The sequence below is a fragment of the Peromyscus leucopus genome, chromosome 4, assembly GCF_004664715.2.
Source record: "Peromyscus leucopus breed LL Stock chromosome 4, UCI_PerLeu_2.1, whole genome shotgun sequence".
In the NCBI taxonomy this organism is placed as follows: domain Eukaryota; kingdom Metazoa; phylum Chordata; class Mammalia; order Rodentia; family Cricetidae; genus Peromyscus; species Peromyscus leucopus.
Window position 1 is genome coordinate 104,950,247 of NC_051066.1, and position 27,796 is coordinate 104,978,042.

Below are 27,796 nucleotides of genomic sequence, written 5' to 3' on the forward strand. Positions count from 1 at the left end.
TTGAACCCAGGGCCTTGCACATTCTAGGCTAGCACTTTACTGATATAAATATACATTTTAAGGGAATAAATGATGAAGGCACATGGAGGAAAGAGAACTCCAGAGAGCATGATGGCTTTCAGATATTTGCTGGACATGAAGAGGGATGTAGCTGGAGGGTTGGCATGAGAAAACTGCCCAGTAGAGCTGATCAGACTTGAGGTGAGACTTGAGGAAGTAGTACCACCTTCCTCTGAGGTCTGTAATATCAGTTGGATTAAATGGCTTGGAAATCACTTATGTTTAGTTAATTTGAGGTCAGTGTCATTGCACATGATAATTTTTTACAGTCTTAGTTAAAAGGCCTTTAAAAGTACACAGAATAAGTTGGTTTTTTTTTCTTCCCCCTCAGCCCAAGGTTTACTGATATTTGCAGAGTTGATATCTGCAGTTAAGAGGACATTGGCTCGCCTGCTTGTGATCATTGTGAGCTTGGGCTATGGCATTGTGAAGTAAGTATTGCTGCTTGAAGAGCTCCTGACTCTCCAGTCTAGTGCTTCAGCCCATGCATACCACGACTTCTGCAGAGCTCAGGCTTGTCAGTATTGCAGCCTGAATCCCCAAGAGAAAACTCTACAAGGGCACAGGTTTTTGTTTATTTATTTATTTAATTTAATTTTTTGTTTTTTTGGAGACAGGGTTTCTCTGTGTAGCTTTGCACCTTTCCTGGAACTCACTCTGTAACCCAGGCTGGTCTCAAACTCACAGAGATCCACCTGGCTCTGCCTTCCGAGTGCTGGGATTAAAGGCGTGCGCCACCACCGCCCAGCCTACAAGGCACAGGTTTAAAAATGTGTTTGGACTAGTCATTTTATATCCTTTCCAAATGAAGATCCTGATTGAAGCCCAGTAGCCCGAGGTGGCCTGAGCCTCCCAGAGTGCTGGGATTCTAGGCATGTGCCACCACATCTATCTCTTAAGCAGTCTGTGTCTTACTGTAAAGGTGCAGCAAATCCAGGCCAGAGTACAGAACCATCATAACTAGGGACCACCACTTATTTTTCCACTGGACATATGACCTTCCCTGGCCTACAGACAAAACCATGACGTTCTGGACACCATGTTCTAACATTAGAGCCGCTGAGAGCTCCATGCAAGGTACAGAAACTTCAAGTGAAGGCAGGAGGATGGGTCACACTACACTGACTCCTCCTTTCTCAGGACCTCATTTACCTCTGTCTCGACTTCTGTTTTAACAAGCTTACAGAAGAGGCTATGGGCTGGTAGAAGAACTGTGCATCGAATGAGATGTACCTAGGTAGACAAGAAACGTGGGATGGGCCCAACTTGCAGGTTCCACTGGTAATAGTAGTGGCAGAGGGCTGCTGCTCCCAGCCATCCAGGTAGCAACACTGTTACTGTCTATAAAGCAATCTAGGGTGGGGGTGTGTACCCAGAGAGGAACTCGGTGCTTGGGAGGGCTGTAACCCACAGGAACACCTACCCTTCTTTTGTGGGTGCTCTCTGGTAGGAGACTGCGAAAATGGTCATCATCTGGGTCACTCCCATCTGCAGGATTCACAATGGGCTGTGGTACCACTGACCTACCCAGGGAACCAGGAGAGGCCATGCACTCCCAGAGTAGCCCTCTCACCTGAGGCTAACCCCACCCCTGCAGCTCAGGCACAGGCAGCTTGGAGAGGTGAGAGGACGGTCTTTGTGAAGTAGAAAGCCCTGTGTGTAGCTTCAGCTGGTCTCTGCACGGTGCGAATGTTTGGCGGGTATTTTAGGTGCATGTCTCGGGATGTTTTCAAGTTAAGGTAGGCTCCCTGGGGAAGCAGCATTGAGGTCCACTAATAAAATCACCAAGATAATCTAGGAAGTGGTTACTGAAGTGTCCCTGGCGAAGGCAGAGATAGAAAGGTGGTACTGAGAGTGTGGCTCCAGGGGTCTGCATTCCTTACGTCTTCTCGGCGACTCTCACTGTGTTTGGGAGCAGAGCCAGCACCGAGATGTCGGGCTCCCAGGCCCTTCTGAAGGGTTGACAGGGCGAAGCTGAAGCAAATGACGGAGTTGGCTTCCGTTGACTCTGGGATCCAGGCAGAGGTGACGTTGCTGTGTCTGATGTTTCGTTCCCAAGGGCAGTAGAGACGGTTTAGAAACTGCTCTCTAGGGACTGGAGAGACGGCTCAGTGGTTAAGAGCACTGACTGCTCTTCCACAGGACTGAGGTTCAATTCCCAGCACCCATGTGGTGCCTCATAATGGCCTGTGACTCCAGTTTCAGGGGATCCAACACCTTTACACAGACATACATGCAGGCAAAACATGAATGTACATGACATAAAAATAAGTAAATTATTTTTTTAAAAAGAAAGAAAGAAACTGCCATCTAGTCCCAGATGCAAACATGGGAACCGGGCTGTGTCTTTGAATTACAGACCGGCCTTCTTAACTGTCACACTTCTGAGGTGCCACCCCCTCCGGTGTAAGGAGGGCTCTGACCACCGGAAGGACTAAGATGACGTACTTCCATTTAAGCCCTAATCTGTCACGTATCATTGGCTAATTTAACTTATAGGTGTCTTGGAGTTCTGGTCGTTTTAGTAAATGGTTTTTTATCTTATTTTACTTCTAATTGAATGTGGCTGGTGTAGCTGGACAACGCTAGAGTAGGGATTAGCCAAGGTGTTCAGCTTTTGATGGTGCCAAGAGCCAGCCTGGTGGTGTTGGCTTTCTAGTAGGGGATCATTATCCTCATGTAGTTCTGCCCAGTTCTTTGCCTGCTAAAGGCAGGAAGGTGAGCAGGAACTGTGCTTCTCTGCAGCTTATGTTGTTATCCTGAAGGGGCACACAGGGGGTGTTTCCATGAAGTGTGTCTCCTGAAGGGTTCTGTTACATATATAATTTTCCCAAGGTAATGGGGATGCTTCTCTCCCTAAAGGTGTTGGGCTATTACTGGCTGGTAAAAATTTTCCTCCTTAAATCTTGGCAATAGTGGAAAAGCTATCATGATCACTCACAAACAGGCTTTTAGACTTTCTTATTTTGTTCTTCTTAAGTATCTTGAAATAGACTTGTTAGGTCACAGCTAGGCTATCAACACCTGTATTCCCAGCACTCAGGGCATGGAGTCCGAATGATCTCCAGTTCAAGGCCAGCCTGGGCTGCATTCCAAACTCTTTCTTGCCTATAACCTGAAGGAGGCCACCACCCTGATCCCCTTCTCCACACCTGACACTTAGCTCCTTGCCTTAGGTTTTGTTGTTTTTTTGGTTTTGGTTTTGGGTTTTTTTTGTTTGTTTGTTTTTTTTTTTTTTTGAGACAGGGTTTCTCTGTGTAGTTTTAGTTCCTGTCCTGGGTCTCACTCTGTAGACCAGGCTGGCCTCGAACTCACAGAGATCTTCCTGACTCTGCCTCCCAAGTGCTGGGATCAAAGGCATGTGCCACCACCACCCAGCCTTATGTTTTAATATGACTGTCTTAGATATGTTTTCAAAGCCATTTTTTCATACTAATTACTCTGAGAAGAGGGTTTTGAAGTATTGTAAAATGTATGTGCAATCATCTGATTTGTAGATCCCAATCTGTATTCAGATTGTTAATTATAAAAGAAAATACATTTTCCCCTACTCATACATGTTTTAAGAATCAAAAATATTGGCTGGACGGTGGTGGCTCACGCCTTTAATCCCAGCACTTGGGAGGCAGAAGCAGGCAGATCTTTGTGAGTTCGAGGTCAGCCTGGTCTACAGAGAGATCCAGGAAAGGCGCAAAGCTACACAGAGAAACTCTGTCTTGAAAAAAAAAAAAAAAGAATCAAAAATATTATTTTAATTTTTAAGTTGAAAGAGTAAAAATCAAATTATGTTATCACCTCCTCTGCTGTGAATAACAGGCAGGAAAGAGAGGAAGGGCTCTGGGGTTCCTTGTGCTCATACTCTGCTCTGTGGCCAGTCACTAGATCGGTTGGCTCCTCCAAGACCGCGTTCTATGTGGTTTGCAGGTAATGTTAGTGGAAGTTATGATCTCTGTCAGCGGCCCCTAGAAGCTGGCATCTCCCTTCCTAGGTTCACCAGCCTGCCCTCTATTCTCAGTAGTGCTTGGTTCTGTTCATCCTCCTGCTTGAACTTCACATCCTCTGGCACGTGCACAGCTTCAGGTCCTAGAGGAAAGGCCTGGTGTTCCTGGGCCTGTGAGAGAGAATGCAGAGTTCAAGCACAGCCGCGTAACTAAATAGTGCCCTGTGTGTTGACCCTGTGAGTCGTGTTCAGATGCACCCTACTGACCCATGCTTTCTCTCCCGCCCCCTTCTCACTCCAGGCCCCGGTTAGGAACAGTCATGCACCGGGTGATTGGACTGGGACTGCTGTACTTGGTCTTTGCGGCCGTCGAAGGCGCCATGAGAGTCCTCGGGGTAAAAGCCACGTGAACCTAACCAAAGAACACCGTTGTTCTTAGTCTCTTCATTTCCCATGAGAAAGTCCCAACTCGATCTTTTTCCAGATGGAATAGTCTGCTTTTTTAATACTTGGTGAAGGAAGAGCCCAGCAGACTGCTTCCTAAAATGGCAGACTGTGAAAGACTGCTGATAGCATCCCCCTTGGACGTAGCTCCGTCCAGAACTGTCTGTGTTCATTATTAGTGGCGTCTATTTTTGCCCTTACATAGTTTAAACACAGACATCTCTTTCTTAATCCTGGACTTAGAAGTGGATTGAATGGGCAGAAAGGGAATTATTTCCTTCACTCATGGAAGCATTTCTCCTCTCATTTGGCTCTAACTCTGCCCTGACTGGACTTACTCTCTGTGGAGTCAGAAAGTCCCACAGTGGAAGAACCAGGTCATGTTCGGGGAAGATTCTGGTCATATGGGCAGCAGCACTTTATCCTCTGAGGAAGTGTTGGATTTTAATCTGTGAAAACCCCTAAGAAAAAAGCAAAACCAAACAACTCGCATGAAAGGAGCTTGGGTTCTTAGGAAGCCAAGTGATTGAGAAGCTTACTGCAGTTTACTTGATTCAGAGACTTGCATTTTACCCAAAACACATTTAAATTCAGTGTGTAGATCAGATCACTGTGCACAGAGCGGTTAATCTGTATGTTCTCATGTAACTTTACTATTTTTTTTTCTTTTTTTTTCTTTTTTTTTTTTTTTCTGAGACAGTGTTTCTCTGTGTAGCTTTGGAACCTGTCCTGGACTCCTCTGTAGACCAGGCTGGCCTTGAACTCACAGATATCTGCCTGGCTCTGCCTCCCAAGTGCTGGGATTAAAGGCATGCGCCACCACAGCCCAGCTCTTTGTTTGGCTCTTAAAGAAGGACATTTTTCAACAGTATTAAAAGGACTCATTCCATTGTCTTGAAACATCTACATTCCATGCCACAAACCTGTTCTTTTATTCTTTGAGTATATTTGTTCCTTTGCATAATCATGAAGAATCCCTCATATATGTGTGTGTGTATACATACGTGTGTGTACATATATATGTGTATGTATACATACATACGTGTGTGTGTGTGTGTGTGTGTGTGTGTGTGTGTGTGTGTGTGTGTGTGTATGGGGTTTTTTGAGATAAGGTTTCTCTGTAGTGCTGGCTGTCCTGGAACTCACTCTGTAGACTAGGCTGGCCTTGAACTCAGAGATCCACCTGCTTCTGTCTTCTGAGTGCTGGGATTAATGGCCTACGCCACCACAGCTGGCTAGCCTCATATATATTTAAGTATACATATAATTCATAGGAATTAGTCTTTGCCAAAAAGATTATAGGAAAAGTAATACCCCACATATAAATTCAACATTATACATTTTAAAGTTTACCCAGTCAGCAGTTTAGATTTAGGCTGTTTTAAATGTAACCATTGAAGCAGGTGTCTAATTTACAGTTTGTTTCTCCATTTCCACATGTTACCCCACCTTCCTTAGCCTTTTTTTTTGTGTGTGTGTGAGTGTGTCCCTTTACCATCAGGGGACATCAGGAGCCTGTTCCTTTGATAGACTCGGCTCTGAGTGTGGGGTGATGAGGCAGGAGATTGAAATGGCAGGTCTGAGTGAGACTGGGGCATGGCAAGTGTTTTGTTTATTGCCAGTCTATTTCTAGCATGAAATAAATTGGTAAGAAATTACATTAGTTGTTTCCAAAACAGATGATTTCTATGTGTTAAACACAGTCCCATCAAGATATAAACTCTTAGGTGGCATAGTAGGTAATACAGAGCGAAATTGTTTTTCTTCAGATGATTCTTGTACACTGCAATGAAACTTGTACAAATTTAGGCTTTCCCTACTTTTATCTTTCAGGGTTCTAAACATTTAGCTGTTGTTTTGAGTGACATTATTTTAGCAGTTATTGACTCCATTTTTGTGTGGTTCATATCCTTTATCATGTCCTTCCAAAATAGTTTGTGGTATTATTAAAATTAGATTACTTTTAATTCATAATAATGGTAGAATGAAATATAATTGTGCATTATTGTTTTCTCAGTAAAGGAGTTTAGCTAAAGACAAGAAAGTAGTAACTCCCCAGATAGGAATGTCTCTATTTTCCTGTTAGTTCACTAAACATGTAAATGCTCACTGTACACCCACACAGTGAGGCATACACAGACAATATTGTCTCTGCGTTTACAGAATTCACAGCTGCTAGAGAGACAAATAGACAACTTCACTGAAACCGCATAGCAGGAGAAATTGCCATCCTAGAGTGCTGGTGTGAGGGTAGAGGCGAAAGGAAAACTGGCAGAAAAGATAAAGACTTCACAGAAATGGTTGAGTACATAGGAAGAAAATTGAGGAGAAGCATAGTTGAAGTGTGACGTTAAAGGGGACAGTGGCAGAATGTCCCAGCTTAGCTTTTCTGCATGTAAATATGGTGGTGAATCATGATAGATGAGACCATGGGGAAAGATGTAATAACATGGGAGGGGCCTGTGCCACCTCGGCAGTGGCTTCTTAGAGATGCTTGCCTTCCTGCAGAGAAGGGGCAGGAAATAGACACCTCTGGAATTGGATGGCAGATCGTCAGTAGAGATGGGGGCAACCCCGCCTTTAGCAGTACATCTCGGTCCTGATGCTTGTCCTCTGCCACTGTGTATTTAGAAAAGCCTGAGCTGCCTCTTTTGAAATTGCCTCTTTTCTAAAGTAGTTTGTGCTTGGAACTTTTGACAAGTCAGGGACTATGCCCTTGCATTAAGCAATTGAGCTTTAGACTTTTCATCCAGAAGAATTTTGTAGGTGTGTGTGGTTGTGCACGCCTTTAATCTTAGTGCTTGGGAGGCAGAGGCAGGTGATCTCTGCGTTAGAGGCCAGCCTGAGCCCAAAGAGAGTTCAGAGACAGCTAGGGCTATGTAAAGAGACCCTGTCTCAAAGCAAATAAACAAAACATGCTGTTTTCTCTTGGGGTTTACAGATAGATATTCCAGAGATTTCTTCACCATCCACAGAGTGATTCATTGGGAAAAACTCAGGTAGTAACTGGTGGAAAATTCTAAGGAAAAAGCTCTGTGTTTTCTGATCCCATCTCTAGGCAAATGTGGGCAGGCCATCTCCTTTGGATAGCATTGACTTTGTTACCTTCCAGTACAGTGAGCAAGTTGGGGTAGGGAGATAGGGAAAGCAAAATGAGAGGTTTAATTTTCTCGGAGGTTATAAAGAAATGCAGAAATTAAAACTACCCTGGACAGTGTTAAGTGGTGACCAGAAGTAAGTTACTCTAATACTCCTTTCCTTTGAACCTGAATTTGCCGAGTTTGCTATCACCTGCGATTTGGTCATTTTTACCACTGTAAGTGAGAAGTAGGTTTCCTGGATGGTTACAGATGGCAAGCAGATAGAAGCAGGGCTGGATACAAAATTGATGCTTTCGGATGATGACCTTGCTCTCTCTGATTCCAATGAGCCTAACCAAAGGCAGTTGATCCTGTAAGAATCTTCCTGACAGAAATTCAAAGTTGGTTGCCTTTCTTATGTCTCCCAGTGCCCCCTTTGCTGCTTGGTTATTTGTTTTGCTGTTTTGCTGCAGGCGAATGACTCTGATCTCGTTCTTCTGGCCAGCCTGCCTCTCTCTCTCCTTGACTCGGGCTTGTGCTGGTGGATATCCTTTTCCTGCCGCTGCGGCATGCTCGCCTGGCTCTCTCCACCTTGTGGAGCCTGTGCACTTCCATCACTGCTTTCTCTTCCGCAGGGGGCGCCGCTGGGGGGCGGGGAGTTAACCTTGACCTAATTAAACAGTGCCCTGGTAAGTAAAGGCTTAGGCAGCTTCAAATTTGCTTTTGACATTTTTAACCCCTTGGTTTTAAGATCACATTTGGATTTTCAAACAAGAACAGGTTTGTTTGTTTGATCTGATATGTGTAAGGAGTACAGTGTGTTTGCGTTCTGGTAGGATCTCACAGTAGTACCTAATTGGTTAGAGTGTGTTACTGTAGAAGCTGATCTTGCCAGGCATGGTGGTGCACATCTTAATCCCAGCACTTGGAGGCAGGCAGGAGGATCTCTGAGTTCCACACCAGCCATGGCTAGCTACACAGTGAGACCTTTTCTCAAAGAACTTCTTTAAAAGTAACTAAAACTAAAAAAAAAAAAGAAAAACGAAAAAAAAATCCATCTTTACTGTAAAGTATTGGGCATGTAGAATGGTTGAAAAATTAGTTTTTATAAAATAGTTTTAGTATGAACAGGAATTTTTTTGTTTTTTTAATGAAGTATTTAGTCTTTTGTTTTTTTTGAGACAGAGTTTCTCTGTGTAAGAGTTCTGGCTGTCCTGGAACTCTCTTCATAGAACTCTCTTCATAGCCCAGGCTGGCCTCAAACTCACAGAGATCCGCCTGCCTCTGCCTCCTGAGTGCTGGGATCAAAGTTGTGCGCCACCCCAGCCCAGTTTTTTGAGGTAGTTAGTCTTTTAAATAGGTATAAACCCAAAGCTTGCCCTGCTCTCTATTAGTGTCGGTATCTGGTTCATAAATAAAGGCCGTTGGTCTGTCCCCAAGGAGGGACCTGCCTGCATGAGTAGACACCTACAGGCCTCTGCTGACCTGAGGGGTCAGCAAGGAAGTTTCTGTTTCCTCCTTCTGGACATTGTTAGCCTTCCTTGAGCCTGCTGCTCCTGGAAAGCAACCACTGCTAAAACTTCCTCTCCACCATTTGTGTTCTGGGAAAGGCTTTTGTAAGGCGGCTCCCTTCCCATAGGACTTGGCTCAGAGTCCAGGATGCTCCTACTTTACCTGACTAAGCTGGACCCAGGCCCTCCAAACACCCATTCTCTGCCTCATGGATGATTAGCTGAGCCTTCTGTGCCCATTATGTAATCAAGACAAATACTAACTTCATCAGACTCCAAGACTTTTCCCTCTGATGTCCTTGAACCTACTGTTAGCCTGAGCCAGTACACAGCCTCTTTAAAGGTCCTCGTGAGAACTGACAGACCTCCAGGAAAGACTTGTATGTTGTCACTGTGCCCGGCCACCTTCCTGTGCTTGCGTCCTTCTGTCCACAGGCCTTTTCTCCCTGGGCTTTAAGTCACTTGAAAAGCTTACATTCCTAGTATACCCCGTCCTTCCAAAAGATACCACTTAAATTCAGGCTTGTTATTTTTGTTAGTTTTTTAATTTATAAAAAGGAACCGATAGATGCTCTAACTACTCAATTATAGCTATTTAGAGAATAACATAAGAATCAACTAGAACAAGAAAAAATAAGAAAGTAACAGTCGTGGTGTCATAGGTAGCAAGAGGTGTCTTGGCTGAGAATTTCTGCTTTGACTGTGCACACTGCACTGGCCTGTGTCACAGGAACACATTGCAGGTCTTCTTGCCCCCCCCCCTTTTTTTTTAGTCTGTTCATTTCAGACAATGGAAATTTTATATAGAAAACTAATTAAATGTAATTTTAGAATGGTATAGATTAAGATACATTTTCTGTGTTTTGTTTTAAGAATTATTTTTAGCATTGCTGTGTTTGGGACTATAGTATAAAATTCTTACTGTGTTTTCTTTTAACTATAGTTTGCCATTTTCCTTGTTTTTCCTTAACTAGTTTTTCACATTTTTATAAGTTTGGCACAGACTATGAAGACTCTCAGGCTAAGAAAGAACACAGTGAAATTTTCATTATACAGGCATTTTACAAATACACTCATCTTTGCTGTGCTGGGTAAGCCATCTCTGCCTCTTTCTAAAACAGCCCATTTCAGTGTTGTATGTTCTTTCAAAGGTGACTATCTCTGTCTTTCAGCTTCTATAGTGTTTATGGTGTGGACAACAAAGACCTTCAGGATTGCAAAATGCCAATCAGTAAGTAAATCTTAAGTATTTTAAAATTTAATTAAATCATTAGCTAGATAATTAAAGTGGTTTGTTGTGGGGTATTTGTACACTGAGTGAAGATGTATTGGTGTGATTGGTGTAATAAAAAGCTAAATAGCCAATGGCTAGGCAAGAGGTATAGGCAGGGATTTCTAGGGAGAGAAGGGAAGAGGAGGAGGAATCCAGGTGCGCAGGAGATGCCAGGAGACATGGAAAAGAAACCGGAGGTGCAAGATGGATGAGAGGTAATGCATTGTGATAGACTATAGATTAATATAAATGGGTTAATTTAAATTGTAAGAGCTAGTTAGAAATAAGCCTAAGCTATAGGCCAAACTTTTATAATTAAAAAGAAATCTCCATGTCATTATTTGGGAGCTGAATGGCAGGACAGAAAAAGACTTAACTACTTATAGCACCCAATCTAGGGCACCAGATGATGTTTATTATCAGTGGCCCCACAGCCCCCTCAGTCAGCACCCTGCCAGCCACTCAAGCCATGGTCTGGCAGGGCTTCTGGTCCCACTGCCCTGGCTCTGCCACCGCCTTGATATTTAGGTTTAAATTAAGTCTCTTGTTGTATTTATCAATAAGACTCAGAAGTCAAAGGCTGGGGTAAAAACCTGCTAGCTCAGAGAGACTGAGTAGCAACTAGATGACCTTGTTTTTTTTGGCCAGAGACACCACAAGAGGTGTGTCATTTTATTTAGGCAAAAAGGGGGAAATGTTATGGGATATTTTGATCACACTCTGACACTCCCTAGACTGATCAATAAAGTTATACCTTGACTCAGGGCGAAGTGAGCAACTGACTTACTGAAATTGGCCATTAATAAGTCAGTAATTTGGATAGAAAAGATACACAGGAAGGAAAGGGCGGCAACTATAGTTCCTCTTGGGTTCAGGGATGAGGGAAGAGATGTGTTCTTATGGTGTCTCCAGCCAGAAAACTAGGTCAGCTAGTTGCTACTTAGCCTCTCTGAGCTATCAGGTTTCTACCTCAGCCTTTGACTCCTCGGTCTTACTGAGAAATAGAATGATGGAGAGCCCTGGCTGCAGGACACAGCCCCGCCAGGCAGCGGCCTGCGTGGCTGGTGCAGCACTGAATGCGGGGCTGGGGGCTACAGATGATAATTAAAGTATCAGTAGATCATGTGCAGCTACTAAGCTGACAAAAAAAAAATGACTGCTTAATTAAATTATTAAAGAATTAAAGTGCTTAATTAAATTAAATATTTAAAGTTACTGTTTTTAATTCTGTTTTTTTGTGGAATTTCAAAGTTTAGTTTGTAAAGGTATAATTTTATTGGTCGTTTTCCTTTTACTTTGACCAATTTTTTTGTAGAGTTATCAAAACTTTTTTCTTTTAAATAACCTGAAGTTGGAGGTGGATCTCAGTTGGTAGAATGCTTGTCTCACATGCACAAACCCTGGGTTTAATCCCAGTGCTATAGAGACTGTCATAATTGCACGGTCCTGTAATCCCATCACTCAGGAGCTAGAGGAGGCCAGAGGATCAGAAGTTCAAGGCCAGCCAGAAAATACTAAATAGCGGAGCAAGCTCCTCTCAGATTCATTATCCCTTCCTATGAACTTCTCTTTATATACTTGTACCCTTTTCTCCCTTTCCTTTCTCTGTGCCTTTTGGTACCGAGATGGCACCAGGGCATTGCGGTGCTCTGCTTCACCGAGCTGCACCCCAGCTGGCTTCGTACCTGAGTGGGACTGAGCACTAAGGTGGGCTGCTGCTTGGATGTCACACTCTGCATTGGCTTTGCAGGATGTCCCGTACTTCATCCCAGTCCTCACTCAGAACCTGTTCTGGAGATGACAGGTGCGCTCACAGAGTGCCCAGCAGCCCTAATCTGCTGCAGTGTAAGAGACCCTGGAAGGAAGAAGCTGAGCCTTTTGCCATTTCCCCCTCTTTAATAATTTCTGCTTGAAGTTCTAAGTCTGTGTTTTGATTTTTCCCTACATCTTTCTGTTTATGAAGGGAAACATGTATGCTCTTTAGAAACAATGCTTAAAACATAGGTTTCCTTAGAAGAAAATTATTGTTTATTTGCTAAGAGAACTTGCCAGCTAGAGAGGTCTCAGTACTCCTGTGTACTGTTTGAATGGGACACTTGCACATTTATCAGAAAAGTGATGGTTTATGTTTGGATCATCCTTGTTCTAGGATTGGATGGAGCTCTGGGTTGATGATGCGTTTTGGAGCTTTCTCTTTTCACTCATCCTTATTGTGATAATGTTCTTATGGAGGCCATCAGCAAATAATCAGAGGTAACGACATGGGGAATTATGACTTGGAGGCATTTGACTTCTGTGGTGTTGAAAACCTTAGGAGGCACAGCTCACAGAAAGCATTAGACAATCCAGAACTGTTAAACACGGGCTTTTTTCTTCAAGGGAAAGAAATGACGCCTTTTCACCCAGAGGACAGGAGTGGATGTTGTCTAACAACCTGGTGATCTTTTGCTATTCTGTGAAGCCAGACTTTGCTTGAGTTCCTGAGCTTTGTCTCTCACTGAATAGAACCCTTCCTTATGAAAGAGGTCCTGTGTACTTTGCATCCTCCATCGATAGAATCTTTCCTTATGCTTATTACAAATCCTTCCTCCCTAGACCCTTACCCTGAGCACTGTTACCCGTCAGCAGAACTCATTCTTATTGCAGAGGTCCCAGGTGCTTTGCTAGAGAGGTGTGCTTTGCAAGGGAATTTTGATGTTGCCATCCCTGAAGCTTTGTTGTGATCATTGTCACATGGAGACTTTTTCCCAAAGTTTTACTGTGCTTAAATGTATAAGACAAAGAAACTTAGAGGTCAGACTTCAGAAGTCTTGACCCAGCACCTGCTAAAGTGATGCTGTCCTGAGTTTCACCTTACCTCACTGATCATTTCCCTGCTGACCTTGACGCTTTCAGGGACCCCGACAGAAAGCACACATAGAGACTGCTGGGAAGGACTGTTTTTATGCAGGTGTATAGTAAAATGAGAAGACAGGCATTGTAAATGGAATACAGGAAGGTAAGGCATTAAGCAGTCCAGGAGGAAGAGAAAGACTCCACGAAGAGCTGGAATTTATGGAACAGCTTTAAAAAAAGCAATAACAGTGAAAGATTGGGCTGAGAAAGAATATAGATTTGGGGAGAATTGTGGAAAAGTCATGGTACATAGAAGTCCGCGAGGTGTGCATTATAGTTAGTATGGCAGGTGCAGCATTTTTTTCCTTCTTTGTTTTTATTTATTCAGTGTGTCTTTCACATCATGCATCTTGATTCCATTCATTTCCCCATCCCTTTGCATCCACCCTCTGCCCCTACAATTCCCAAAACAAAACAATTTAAGAGGAAAAAAAGTAAAAATCTTGTCATGGCAGCTGCAGTGTGACACAGTGAGTCACGCAGTAGACCCTTTGTCCATATAGCTTTACTTGCAAGTGTTCATTGCAAAGAGTCGTTGGTCTGGTTCAAGACCTCTGGTTTCTACTACACCATCGATGCTGGGCCCTCTAGGACTCTTCTTGGATATCCTGTTGTTGCCCTGTGTTGTGGAAATCCTGCAGCTTTGGGTCTGTGGGTCAGGTCCCTTTATGTGCTCCAGCAGATCGTAGATGAGGTGGATGTTGGGGGCAGGCCAATTCATAACCCTGGTTCTGGGCCTGGGCAGCTGCAGGGTTGGTCAGTCTGCCAGTTCTCCCCTGTCCTCACCACCAGGCTGAGCTCTCCAGCATTGCCCTAGATAATTCACCTCTTGTAGCAATGAGTGAGGGGCGGGGCCAGTTCTCCTGCTTTCACATCCTCGGTGTCCGCTCTGCCCCACCTACGCCATCAGGGCCAGCTCTTCTGTGTTCAGGTGCAGCCTTCTTATCACACGTGCTTAGAAGTACTTTTGGTTTAGAATACTTGCATAGACTTTACTGGTTAAGCATCCTAATCTGAAATCTAGGATGCTCAGAGTCAGAAACTTCTAGAGCAACTGACCTGATACTCAGACAGGTATACAGTTTGGGATTCAAGATGGTCAGCCTATTTTTTATTTTAGAAAGCTGTACAGAAAGAGTGAGGTGGAATGGCAAAGGGCTGAGTACCAGTTTGGAAATGTGTGCTTTCCACTGTGGTGGCCAGCCCACCTTCTCCTGCCTACCTTCTTCTCTGAGGAGAGGACTATTGAGTTTCTTACGTATCCCTCTAGGGAAGATGAGACAGACATACTGGGCAGTGTGTTTCCTTCTCCCTTTAACGATTAACAGTCACAGTGGCCAGTGAGGTGGCCCAGCAGGTGGAAGCTCTTTCCATCGAGCCTGCGGACCTGAGTTCATTGCCTGGGACCCCGTGTTGGAAGGAGAGAACCAACTACTGAAAGTTGTCCTCTGACCTCCAATTGTGTGAGCACATGCATGCACATGAGCACACACAAATACATAAATCTAATAAAAATTTAAATAACTAGGCATGTTGGGTCATACTTTTAATCACTTTTAGTCAAGAGGCAGAAACAGGTATATCTCTGAATTCAAGGCCAGCCTAGGATGGATATCAAGACCCTGTCTCTAAAAGAATTTTTAAGCTGTGCAGTGGTGGTGCTGCATGCCTTTAATCTCAGCACTTGGAGGCAGAGGCAGGTGGATCTCTGAGTTCAAGACCAACCTGGACTACAAAGTGAGTTCCAGAACAGCCACAGCTGTTATGCAGAGAAACCTTGTCTTAACCCCTCCCCCCCCCCAAAAAAAAGAATTAAAATAAATAAATTACTGTTCTACAACTTTCTTTTTAAAATATACCTCTGTATTACCATGGATAGATGCATTATAGTAACCAAAGGCTGTGCGGTATTTTATAATGTGAGTGGCACCATATATATATATATATATATATATATATATATATATATAATATATACACACACACATTCCAAAAGTACTGGACATTTGACTTTTGTTGTTGTAGATGTAATTCTGAACAGTTTTATTAAATAAGAAACACAGAGCCAAATTCAGAGTTAAAAACCCAAGAGGTCAGAGCAGCAGCCAAGAGCTACGACCAAAACCTCCTTCTTACCCCTCGCTGTCGCTGTGGTCCTTCCCCTCAGAAAGAGACCTACTTCCTGTGTGTCTGTCTTTTTATTGACTTTCTGTTCTGCCTTCTCATTGGTTGTAAACCAACCACATGACCTCCTCGTCACTGCCTGTCTATACAGACCTCCAGGTCTCTGGTTGGTATTGAGATTAAAGGCGTGTGTCTCCATGCTGGCTGTATCCTTGAACACACAGACTCTGCCTGCCATGTGATCGGATTAAGGGTATATGCTACCACTGCCAGACTTCTGCTAAATGCCTTGCTATTAGCTCTGACCCCCAGGCAACTTTATTTATTAACATACAAATAAAATCACATTTCAGCACAAATAAAATATCACCATATGCTATTATCAGCAATGTTTCTTGAATGCTTTTGGAGGTACTTTTCTATTGTACTATAAGGCAAAGGGACCTTTACTTTGACAGATATGGACCAAAAGACCTTAGGAAAGATTATTTCCATCAAGGTGCATCATGTCATTTATTTAATGTATCATGTATTTAATAATTAAAATACAAAAATGCTTAGAGGATTCTAAAATGTAAATGTTTGTTTAAATATAGATTCATTTGGTGATATGAAAATAGAACATCAGCCCTGTAAACACAATGCTTTTTCATCTATAAACATTTTCTCCTTGATGGCTAGAGAGAGAGCTCAGTGGTTAAGAGCACTAGTTGCTCTTGCAGAGGACACAGGTTTAGCTCTCACTAACCACATAGTAGCTCATAACTCCAGCTCCAGGGCATCTGATGCCCTTTTCTGGCCTCTACAGACATTAGGCATGCAATTTAATATATTAAATATATTTAATATATGCAGGCAACACATTCATACACATAAAATAAATAAATCTTAAATGTTTTCCTCCTTGCTATACTGGACAATTTGTAGAAATCAGTTTTGTCATCAACAGTATTTTTGAGAAGGTATTTGTTCTTATCACCTTTAATGTCACTAATCACATTAGCACCTTTCTTTCATTAGAAAAATGCTGAAATGGCGTGGATGGGAGGTTAGTTATTATCTAAGCATAAGAAACTTGGGCAGTACAGTTTTTATGTGCAATGACTGACAGTGATCAGATTGAAAGGCTCTTTTGTTTTTATCTAGGTATGCCTTCATGCCCTTGATAGATGATTCTGATGATGAAGTCGAGGAATTCATGGTAACATCTGAAAATTTAAGTGCGTGACATGTTTCTTTTCAAATGACTATTGTACATATTTTAAGAGAAATCTTTACTTGAGATGCAAGGTCACATGTATTGTTTAAAATTTTCCTTATGAGGATTGAGATGTCTCAGCCTGTAAAGTGTTTGCCTTGCAGGCATGAGGACATGAATTCAGTCCCCAGAACCAATGTTAAAAAAAAAAAAAAAAAAAAAGCTGGGTAGCATGCATGTACAGCCGCAGTGCTGGAGAGGCGGGTCACTGGAGGTCACTGGCCAGCCAACCTGGCCTTCTTGGCTGATTCCAGGCAAGCGTAGGTGGATGGCACCCAAGGAACAACATCAGAGTTGTCCTCTGGCTCCACCACACACAGACACACAGGCACACTGGGGAGGTGGCCCAGCAGTGTTTGCTAAGCACACAGGAGAACTTGAGTTTGGATCCTAGCACCTACTTAAGACCCGGGTATAACATCAGTGCTGGAGTCGGGGAGGGAGGCGGAGGCAGTGTAAACAGATCTACTGCAGGGCTTGCTGGCCAGCAGTCTTCCTGAAACAGTAAACTTACTCTAAGCTAAGTGAGAGACGCCACCCTGCCCCCTGAAAAGAAATAAGATAGAGAGTGATAAAGGGAGACATCCATCGAGAGGTTACCCTCATGCTAAGCAGTGCTTAGCCGACTTGGATGGACAGTATGCACACTGACAGTGCTCGGTGTTCTCAATAGTCAGGGAGACACAGACAGCAGTGAGCTACTGCCAACCCCACAGTGCTTACGTCAGCATGACTGATAGCCGGTGGAGAGGATGCCGCACACACCACTTACTACAAGTCATGACAGTGTGAAGTCTCTAAGAGGAGTGTGACATGCCCACATAGACACGTGCATAATTTTAAAAAGCTTTTATCATATATGAAGAAATAATTTTCGTATCGTATTTTATACCATAAGCATACCCTGCTGTTTATATGTCAAGCAAGTAAAAATTTCTAAGGGGTGTGTGTGTGTGTGTGTGTGTGTGTGTGTGTGTGTGTGTGTGTGTGTGTGTGTGTTGGGGTGCTAGTGATGAAACCTAGGGCTTCACACATTCTGGGCAAATGCTCTACCACTGAAATAGAGCCCAAGCCTCCAAAGATGTCTTATTTTTGAAATATTGTAAATCTTATGCATTTATTCTTAAACTTTAAATTGAATTGGGGAAGTGCATTTCAGAACAGCTTGTTGTGAAATACAGTTACAGAGCCCAAGGCATATTAAAGCTACTCCCCTGGCCAAAGTGGCTACTCCTAACTCTTTAAAAATAATCTTTTTTCTTATTAGGTATTAAGTGTGAGGTTACAGAGGAAAGTATAGTTTTGTGATCTTTTATATGTGTCTGTGATGTTTTTCATTGTAGCTGAAGGAATAAAACTAAGAGCCTCAAAAACGGTTTCAAACGGAACAGCTAAGCCTACTTCTGATAATTTTGTGAGTATCTGTGTATTTAGTAGGGTCTCTGTCTAATACTTTAGAGTCTGTCCATGTCAGAGTCACTGACTGTCAAGGAGCTTTTGCTAAGGTGTGGTGTTACTAAGTTAGCTGTTTCCAGGCACCGTGCACATCAGGCCCGGAGCTGCGAAGCCGCCGCCGTCTGTTCTCATTTGTCAGGGCCTTTGCTGGAGGTGTAGCACCTCAGGCTTCACCGCCCCGTTTTGTCTGAGTCCGAGGCTGGCCAGGGCTCTACCAGGTTCGTCCTACATGGTGAGGCTTTGTCTTGGTAAAAGTCAGTGGTGGCTTTTCAGCACATCCGAGCAATTTCTTTTGAAGCTGCGTTAGGTATTGGTTGTCATCTTTTAGGAAAAGGACTTCTTACGTCCTGTTCACTTTCCAAAATAGCAGACTTTTAAAACCATGAAAGCATGAATAAAATCTAGACTATAAGGCAGGGATGAGTTTATAAATTATTTGATTTATTTTTTATGTCTATGAGTGTTGTTTGCATGTATGTATGTGCATCATGTGTGTGCCTGGTGCCCTCGGGCCAGAGGAGAGTCAGAGCCTCTGGAACTGCAGTTATGGCTGGTTATGAGCCACCACTGGGGTGCAAGGAACTGAACCCAGAGCTCAAGCTGTAGACCAGGCTGGCCTCGAACTCACAGATCTGCCTGCCTCTGCCTCCTGAGTGCTGGGATAAAAGGCCTGCACTGCCACCCCTCAATCAAAGATGAGTCTTAAATACCTTACGTCTGTTGCTGTGCACAGAAGTGGTGGTGATCACAGAGAAGCAAAATGAAGCCTTATACACCCTTGCATTCTGCTGCCTCGGAATGATGCTGTATAAAATGGCGTTTGTGTGGGAGTTCCATGACAAGTGCTGTGTGACAACACTGTCCTCTGTTAGAGTTGACGAATTCCCTTCTTTTGACTGCTGGCAATCTGTAAAATGTATTCTTCGAGTAGTTTCATGGTAATTTAAGCTTTTAAAAATCTCTAGTTTTACTTAGCTGGTATTAGAGCTTCAGGTAGAGCACTCTAATCTGAAAATTTAAAGCCCCCCAATTTTTTTTTTTTTTTTTTTTTGGTTTTTCGAGACAGGGTTTCTCTGTGTAGCTTTGCGCCTTTCCTGGAGCTCACTTGGTAGCCCAGGCTGGCCTCGAACTCACAGAGATCCGCCTGGCTCTGCCTCCCGAGTGCTGGGATTAAAGGCGTGTGCCACCAACGCCCGGCCTAAAGCCCCCAAATTTTTGAGCATCAATGTGACACCACAAGTGAAAAAACTACTGTGAAACTCGATTTCCTCTGCTAAATTCTCACAAATACTGTATAAAATTGCCTTCGGCCTCTGCATGTAAAGCATATACGTTATAAATGAATTTCATGTTTCAGCTTGGATCCCATCCTTATGCTTTTCATTATGTGTATGCAAATGCTTGGAAATATAAAATGTGAAATCTAAAACACTTCTGGCCCCAAGAATTTTAGATGAGGGATACTTAAGCTGTGTTAACGTTCCCACCTTGTTAGTATTTTCCTTTTACATTGCTTATCAGTTTATTTAAAACTCAGTAGTAACAAACATGTCAAAGGATTTCTATTCATTCTTCTAAACTAAGTGTTGTCAACTTTTGATCAGAAGCTAGAGATTTTACTTTTCATTACTAATTTCTGCCTGGGACCCCCTCACAGAAACAGGACTCTATTGCCTTCTCTCAGTCAGCAAGGTGCTTCCTGCTTTGAGTAGAGTGACCCGGGTCCACAGGAAAGAAAAACTTGATTTCTGTTGTACTGTCCTTTCTCTTTTCTCCATGTGATTGACACCTAGAAGTCAGTTTCTGTTAGAGGGAAACCCCTCCTACCCCCAGCTAATTGGCCTTCCTTGCTTCAAGTGAGGATATGGACAGGTATAGACACTCCATTTCAGTGCTTTACTGAGGGTGGAGCATTGTCCATTAGCATTTTAATTGGAAAAAAAAACCCTCCAGAATTTGTACAAATTAGGGATAATGAGGGATAGAAGCAAAAAAATCAAAGTGAACCTTGCTGTTTTCTGTCTTACAAATCAATTCTACGTTTTTATTTTGACTTCTTAAGACACAAAGAAAAAGAACAGGCTTTTTCCACTGTCTTGGTGCCTATGGAGGTGAGGGAGGTTTTTGTTGCTGAACATTGGAGGCAGATTCCTGGGACCTGCTGGAAACAGGACTTCTAAAAGGGCAAATCTGTCTGGAAGGCTGTGGGGTGAGGCCGTGTGTTTGCTGGCTATATGTGAGGTGTCGGGAACCAGAGAGAGCACACAGCCCTTCTTAAAACTGGAGGTGTTTGTGCCCAAGAGGAAGCTGAATTCTACTTGAGCAAGAGATGTGCTTATGTGCATAAAGCAAAAAAACAACACAGTGACTCCTGTAGGCAAACCAAACAAAACCAGAGTGATCTGGGGAAAAGTAGTTTGGGCCCGTGGAAACAGTGGCATGCATGGTTCATGACAGTTTCCAAAGTAACCTTCCTGCAAAGGCCACTGGACACAGAATCCATGTGATGCTGTACCCTTCCCAGATGTAAACTAATGAAGAAAAGTAAATAAATAAAAGTGGGAAAAAAAAAACAGTAATATACTTAGCTAAAACCAAGAAACAGAAAAATCAGCAGTTTTCTGTCTGTTTCTGAAACGCTGTCACACTTGGTGGGTGATGTCCTGAGCTCCTTGCAGCACATGTAGTACTAACAGACGCCATGTATCTGATTTCAGTTTGAATTTACAAGCATGCTACCAAAAAATGTATGCTTCCAGGTGATACTTAGCAAATACTAAATATAAATATTTATTTCTACAGGATGAAGATTTGAAGTGGGTGGAAGAAAATATTCCCTCTTCATTCACAGATGTGTAAGTATCCTCTGTTCAAGTTTGAACCTGAGACTAGTTTAAGGGGATTTTGTTGGATGTTTCTCAAACTCTGTGTGTGGGGGTGGGGGTGGGGGTGTTTGTGCGTGCGAGCGCCGCGCGCACACATGAGCATATGTAGGACCCCTGTCACTTCTTACAGAACTGAACACACCCCCAAAGCCCTTTTCCTGCCTTTCTACTGTATAATCATTTCAATGCTAGCAGCCTGCAACTAACTACCTCTCTTTCTGGTTACAGTTTTCAGAATCATTTCTTTTGTTTTAATTTTTTATTACAGAAAAGTTCAGACATATGTAAAACCATTTTTTACATCCCATTGTATATGTGCACACACATGCTTGCCGAGGTTATAACAAAGGTCAGGTGTAGCTAGAGTTTTCCTGCCTGGCCCACAGTCAGGATAAATCTCTGTCACCCGCCAGTCCTGCAGCCGCTCAGACCCAACCAAGTAAACACAGAGACTTATATTGCTTACAAACTGTATGGCTGTGGCAGGCTTCTTGCTAACTGTTCTTATAGCTTAAATTAATCCATTTCATAAATCTATACCTTGCCACGTGGCTCGTGGCTTACCGGTGTCTTCACATGCTGCTTGTCATGGTGGTGGCTGGCAGTGTCTCTCTGACCCAGCCTTCCACTTCCAGAATTCTCCTCTCTCCTTGTCCCACCTATACTTTCTGCCTGGCCACTGGCCAATCAGTGTTTTATTTATACAGAACGATATCCACAGCAGTCAGGTGACAAGTTGTAGACGTTGGTGCCCTCCCTTCCTCTGGGCCCAGTGATCTAATCAGGTCATGTTGGTGGGTACTTTCCCATTGAGTCGTCTCCCCATCCCGACCTTTCAAGACTTTAGAAGGAGTCTACTTGAGTTCTCACCCCTGCATGTTATGTGGACTTCGTTTTGTGTCACTGTAGTTTTATATTTTCATGTATTTGCTTTTTTCCCCAGCTTCCAGTTTTTTTACATTTCATCCCTAAGTACTGGGAATTTTAGGTGTGTTTGCGTCTGGCACATCAGGCAAAGGCAGTGAGTTAAGGAGAGAGAGAGAGAGCTGGCCCCTGAGTAGCCCTCTGACACCCACACCTGTGTGCCACGCCCACACCTAATACATACAGTAAATAACTACATCTCCAAACAAATGTTTTAGAAAAAAAAACAAATAGTACCCTTGATAATGTGGTGCTTATCTCTCCTCATTTTCACAAAGGCACAAAATTTGAGTTTTCTAGTTAAGTGGCAGATACCCAGCCAATTGTTAAAGTGAAAAATAGCCAAGTAATAGGGAGTGGGTTGTTGTGTTTGAATACTGCTGTGAGTTTTTAACCAGCCGCCCCATGTGTAGAAGGCTTGCCCTTGTACTAGCTTGTTTCCAGTTAAAGTTCAGAGTTTTAAAATATTTCTGTTAATTTAGACTGCACATTTTCAAAGGAACACACATTCTGGAAATTGCATACACCTAGGAAGATGTCAATGCAGTTTTTAAATGAGTCCCTTTCTGTCATCTGAAGGCAGAACACTGCCAGTCCCTAAGCCCCATACCTGCCGATATCCCCCCCATCCCCATCCATATATCCCCCCCCCCCCCGCCCGCCCGCCGCCCGCCGCCTGCCCAGCACTGGCTGTAGAGTTCTTGTGGAATTCACTGTTCTTGTCTCTCTTGTTTCAGAGCTCTCCCAGTGTTAGTGGACTCAGATGAGGTAAATCTACTTCTGCTTATTTCCTTAGAGCTGTTTCCATTTTCACAGTGTATTTCAGAAGTTAATTCTGAAAATAACCTTTTGAAGCAATTACCAGCTGAGCACAGGACACAGAAGGACACAGAGCTGGCTTAAGTGTGAAGGATTGTGGGCGAAGTTTCAATGCAGGCGGAAGCAGGATGAAAGATGCTTGGTATAAATGAAGGGAAGAGGCTTTTCGTGAGATTTTTGTTTGAAAGTCTGATTTTTAAGGCCTCGTGTATCCATTTAGCTTCTGACACATGTGGATAATTTATTGGAATAGTTTCTTTCCAGCTTTACTTACTAAGCATGACATTTAAATAAAGGTTTTGTGGGGGAGTTAGTGTTTGGTCAACTAGACATTGCAGGGTAGCCCAAGGCAGGGCACATCTTCAGTGTGTGGATTAAAGGGTCAATGATGAGCCTGTACAGAGGCGGTGGCAGTTAGCAGGTGGTGTGCACTGTGGTGGCGGGTGGGCGAGCATAAGAGCTGGAAGGAAGGAGGCTGGGATGTAGCGCTGTGCTCCTTGGTGACGGTGGAGGAGGGCTTGCCCCGTGACAGACTGTGGGATCTACAGCCCCAGGGGTGGCTGGGAGGCTCTTCAGTGCACTTCATCGTTTGACATGACAAGTCTCTTGTGTAAGGTCCCTGCTAGCTCTGGTTCTGCCTCTCACAGAGAACCTAAACTCAGTTGTAGTTAGAAGGAAGCTGACCTTTTCTAACCTTGGCTAATATTTGACTTATTGTATTAGAGAGTATGGGGGCCATGGTTTTATCTTATCTGATACTTCCCCAGAGTTAGGTCTATTAAAAGATTAAATGTAGTAACTTGTAAGATTAGAACATTTTGGTAGTTCTGGATATAGCCCCAACAATTGACACTTAACCTTTTTTTTTTCCCCCTAGGAAATTATGACCAGATCTGAAATAGCTGAAAAAATGTTCTCTTCAGAAAAGATAATGTAACTGGGACCTGCAGTCGAGTCATGGGAAAAGCCTGTCTCATCAAACTGACGGTTTCGCTAGGATACATGTTTTACTGTATTGTCTTGGAGGGCTGTGTATGCAGATGAAGAATTCAGGTGTGGGAGGGTCTGCCACCCTCATAAAGCCATCTTTAAAACTGACTCAGTCAGTTTAGTTGCCATTATGTTGCCTGAATTTGGAAATAATCTGATAAGTCTTAACGATGTGTGCACAGATGCTGTTAGGTGACAGCCACAGAGATGCGGACTTGTGGTCTCGGTTTTCTGCAGAACAAAGATTCTGTAGCTGGGTGTGCTGGCACATGCCTGGCAGTCGAGTCTCTGTGAGTTCAAGGCCAGCCTGGTCTAGTTCCAGGACAACCAGAGAGAGCTACATAGCGAGACTCTGTCTCCAAAAACACACAGACAGCAAAAACAAAAAAAGACAAAAAAGAAAAGAATCTCTGAATTCTCCTCCTCCCTCTCACCTTCGGGACCGAGTCTCCTGAGTGGTCCGCAGCAGTGTTCATCTTTTGTAGCGATAATTTTAGTCGATTTTTACACTGACGGGACTTACTGTTGGAACAGGGGACACTCATCCGTTGACGCTTGTCCCTCTGTCGGTGTACACAGAGCTCTTATTTGTAAATACCACCATGCACTGCACGTCGTGGAGTCTGAGCCCGGGAACACGAGTGCACAGAGACGTCTGAGGGCATGTCCAAAGACTTGCAGGCCACGGGTACACGTGCTGCTGCTAATTCCGCAGTGACCCCTGGCCATGTGGCTCCCCTAAAGCACTTTCTTCCAGCCCCTCGGTGCGCTGTTCCTTGTGAGTCTCGTGGAGACTTGCACATTCTCGGTGTTTCTGTTCTGTGATAAACATCTAACTATACCATGCATCAACATGTAATTAACCAGCCCTCAACCATATTTTACACCTTGTTTTGTTAAATTATGTTCATAATGTATGATTGAAAGTTTCTATTCTAATATTTTTAAATATAGAATGTTCTAGACTTGAAAGGCACTTGAATGTAGTGTAATGAAAATGTGAATGAATGCTCCTTTCATGACCAAAGATACCAGGCTAGTGGACTTTTAGTAATGAAAGGCGGGGTCTTATGGCTTTTCTCTGGAAAACTTCTGGCTTTGTGAATTAGAACAACTTGGAATAATTGAGAAAACATGAAAATCTGATGAGGAGCACTTCACCATAACCTGCAGTGATTCTCACTGTGACACAACAACCAAACCTTTCTTTCAAAAGTCTACTCTCTGAGTTGATTTCCTGCGTACTCATTTCAGAGGGGTTGGTAGAGATGTGTTCTGAAGTTGTATCTCTGAAACCGTGTTTCCCTAGTGAGCACTGGGAAACTGTGCAGTGTTGGCAGAGCTGGTGGAGGAAGGCCGGTTCACAGACTCACTGCTTCCTGGCGCTTCCCAGGGGAGAGGGGCCAGTTCAGCCATGCTGGGTCCATTGCTCCTGCCACTTTCCACCATAGTGATGGGCTCCTGTCCACTCTGTTTCCCTGTGTGCTTGTCTGTTTTGGCTTTGGCATAGTCCACCTTCTGACCCAGTTGTCTGAGAACTGAAGATGCCCTTGCAGGGGTGGGGTTTGCAGGATGTTGCTGTGGCCCAGGCTAATGTTAGATTTGTGAATCTTAAGATTGCAGGCATGCACCACTGAGGCCCACTTACATTTGTATTTAATGCCCTTCCCTCACGGGGTGAGGCAGCTGACCTACAACCCACCTGCCTGCAGGAGCTGCACACTGAGTGGGGGGATGGTGGTGGTTGATGGCCAGAGAATTGCTTTTGACACCACCTCAGTAGTGTTTCTAAAAACAAAACAACAAAAAACCAGGAAGACAGATGCTGCTGCCTCTGGCATAGCTCGAGGCTGAAATGAACACTTTTCTTCCCATCTACAGAGAGTGGAGTTTCATCTTAACGACCTCTCTAGAAATATTTTGGAAGGGTGCATGTGGTGTCTATTGCTTTTAGTGGTAATTGAGCAGGTGCTAATGTTCAGGGCCTGAGTTGAGTATTTCTTGGGGGGCCTTCTTAGCCCAGCATGTGTCCCTGAACTGTCAGTGCAGTTCACAAGGACTGGGAGGTCCCCCAGGGCCGCCCTCAGCCTCCTTCCCCATCTGCCCTGAGTCTCCAGACTGTCCGTCTTGGGACTGTCCCGGTGCCCAGCCCAATTTGTTCAGGATGCTGTTGGATGGGCCTCTCTTTTAATCGAGCATTGTGAGGATAAGGCTTCTGTATTGTGCTCAAGATATCATGTTAGACGGTTCATGTTAGATTTTGATGATGTATGAAGTTTGAGACATTTTTCATGATTTGAATTAGGTTAATATTTAAACATGTGCCTTCTGAGGAAGTTATTAATATTTCAATAAGAAACAAGAGATGGACATTGTAAGCTTGGGAGATGGTAGGATGCCCCCATGCTTTTCTGTTTGTTTTTTGGATTTTGTTCGGGTCTTTTAACTTTTCCTATCCTGTGGAAAGTGCCACCTCTCCCTCTGGATTATGGCACATCATGTTCAGACTACTATAATGTCAAGATTAGGCTTGAAGTGTACAGACAAAGTTGATTTATATGCCCATTTTGAAGGAGATTTGGGGCTGTTGACCTGGCTATGACTGAAGCTGAGAGAGACTTGCTAGGTTTTGTCTCCTGTTCTGATACTCATGTCTGTGTGTGATGGACAGCATGCAGTTAGCAATACAAAACACCAAGCCTTACACCTATCAGAGGAAGTTTAATATATGAAATTCTGAGCATACAAATGTATATAAGTGACAAACCTAGATTTTTAAGGAAGTGTATGTTATAGGACAGGAACTTGATACTGTATTAAGTACTTTAGAACTAGGAAAACATTCATTCTTTGGGGAGAAAAATCTAGAGGTTAAAAATATACTGTCTATTTAAAAAGGTTAAATTATTATTTGGGAGAAATTTCTTTGAATATAGAATGCAATTTAAAGGACTTTGTTTGAAAAAATTGTATTTTTGTGCCTTAATATTTGGGTTGGTTTTTTTTTAATAAATTGCTTTCTGACATTTGGAGATTGTTTTCTGAGATTGTCTGTTAGTGCTGCCTCATGAAACTCTGTAGGAAATGCAGACTCCAGGAGATGGCAGGACAGAATTCTTCCAAAGAGATACAGCTAAAAGTCAGAAGAACGTTCAACCTCAGGTGTGATGAAGCGGAACAGAATGGGGACTATTTAACTCAAGCTAATCTAAGTGTGTACACCTGTGTGTGCATTTGTACGTATTCATGAACATGTGTGTGAGCTAGAGACCCGTCACCTCTCAGTCCTAATGAAATGAGAGTGCTCGTTCATGATGGCATCATTGATTTGGTCTTTGTGAGAATTTTTAAGACCTTTGAATAATACCAATTCTCTTGATGTTTTCAAAGATGTCTGAAAATACAGAGGAAGGTTTCTGTATTTTCACACACACACACACACACACACACAAAGTAAAGACAAGCTAACTGTCAGCACCAGACAAGAGTGAATTGTGGCCAGTCCACCTCTTACAGGGTGGGTTCAGCTTCTGAGTGAAAATGAAGAATGTGTGATAACAGAAAGTATATAGATGAAGCATGAACAAGGGCACATCTGTGGAGGGATGAGTAGCCGGGTGTTGAGTGGCTCCACAGCTTACACTGCCATTGAGTTTCGGTCCCATGACCACAGCTGGGTTCCAGCCCTTCAGAAAATTAAAGTCAAAGCTATCTGGGGCTGGAGATGATGGCTCAGTGGTTAAGAGCACCTGTTCTTGCAGAGGACTTGGGTTTCCCCAGCACCCACATAGCAGCTTTCAACTGTCTGTAATTCTGTTCCCAAAGGATCTGATGCCTTCCTCTGGCCTTAAAGCATTGCACATGTACATGCAAGCAAGAATTCAGACACATAAAATATGTAAATCTTTAAAAAAAAAAAAAAAAAAAAAAAAGATGGGGTTTTAAAAAGTTATCTGAACCAGGCATGCTGTGGGATGGTCTGTATGGCAAATGTGTTGCTCTGATCGGTCAATAAATAAAACAATGATTGGCCAGTGGCTAGGCAGGAAGTATAGGTGGGACTAACAGAGAGGAGAAAAGAAAGAACAGGAAGGCAAAAGGAGTCACTGCCAACCACCACCATGACAAGCAGAATGTG

General features: G+C 43.3%; 1 protein-coding gene across 2 annotated transcripts in view; it reads left to right on the forward strand.

Annotated features, from left to right (window-relative positions):
* Positions 1-26,690, forward strand: part of Tmem87b (transmembrane protein 87B) — a 42,375-nt gene extending 15,685 nt beyond the window's left edge. Inside the window, exons 9-19 of one of the 2 annotated variants that reach the window (XM_028893382.2) lie at positions 392-491; positions 4,302-4,395; positions 6,278-6,349; positions 10,018-10,126; positions 10,208-10,266; positions 12,458-12,561; positions 16,474-16,547; positions 17,929-17,999; positions 20,843-20,895; positions 22,587-22,617; positions 23,546-26,690. In XM_028893382.2, the coding sequence (XP_028749215.1) occupies positions 392-491; positions 4,302-4,395; positions 6,278-6,349; positions 10,018-10,126; positions 10,208-10,266; positions 12,458-12,561; positions 16,474-16,547; positions 17,929-17,999; positions 20,843-20,895; positions 22,587-22,617; positions 23,546-23,605 (827 nt within the window). In that variant the 3' untranslated portion in view covers positions 23,606-26,690. Of the gene's footprint in view, positions 1-391; positions 492-4,301; positions 4,396-6,277; positions 6,350-7,997; positions 8,070-10,017; positions 10,127-10,207; positions 10,267-12,457; positions 12,562-16,473; positions 16,548-17,928; positions 18,000-20,842; positions 20,896-22,586; positions 22,618-23,545 lie in introns of both variants that reach the window. The other variant, XM_028893381.2, reaches the window with a different exon arrangement.
* Positions 26,691-27,796: the final 1,106 nt, after the last annotated feature.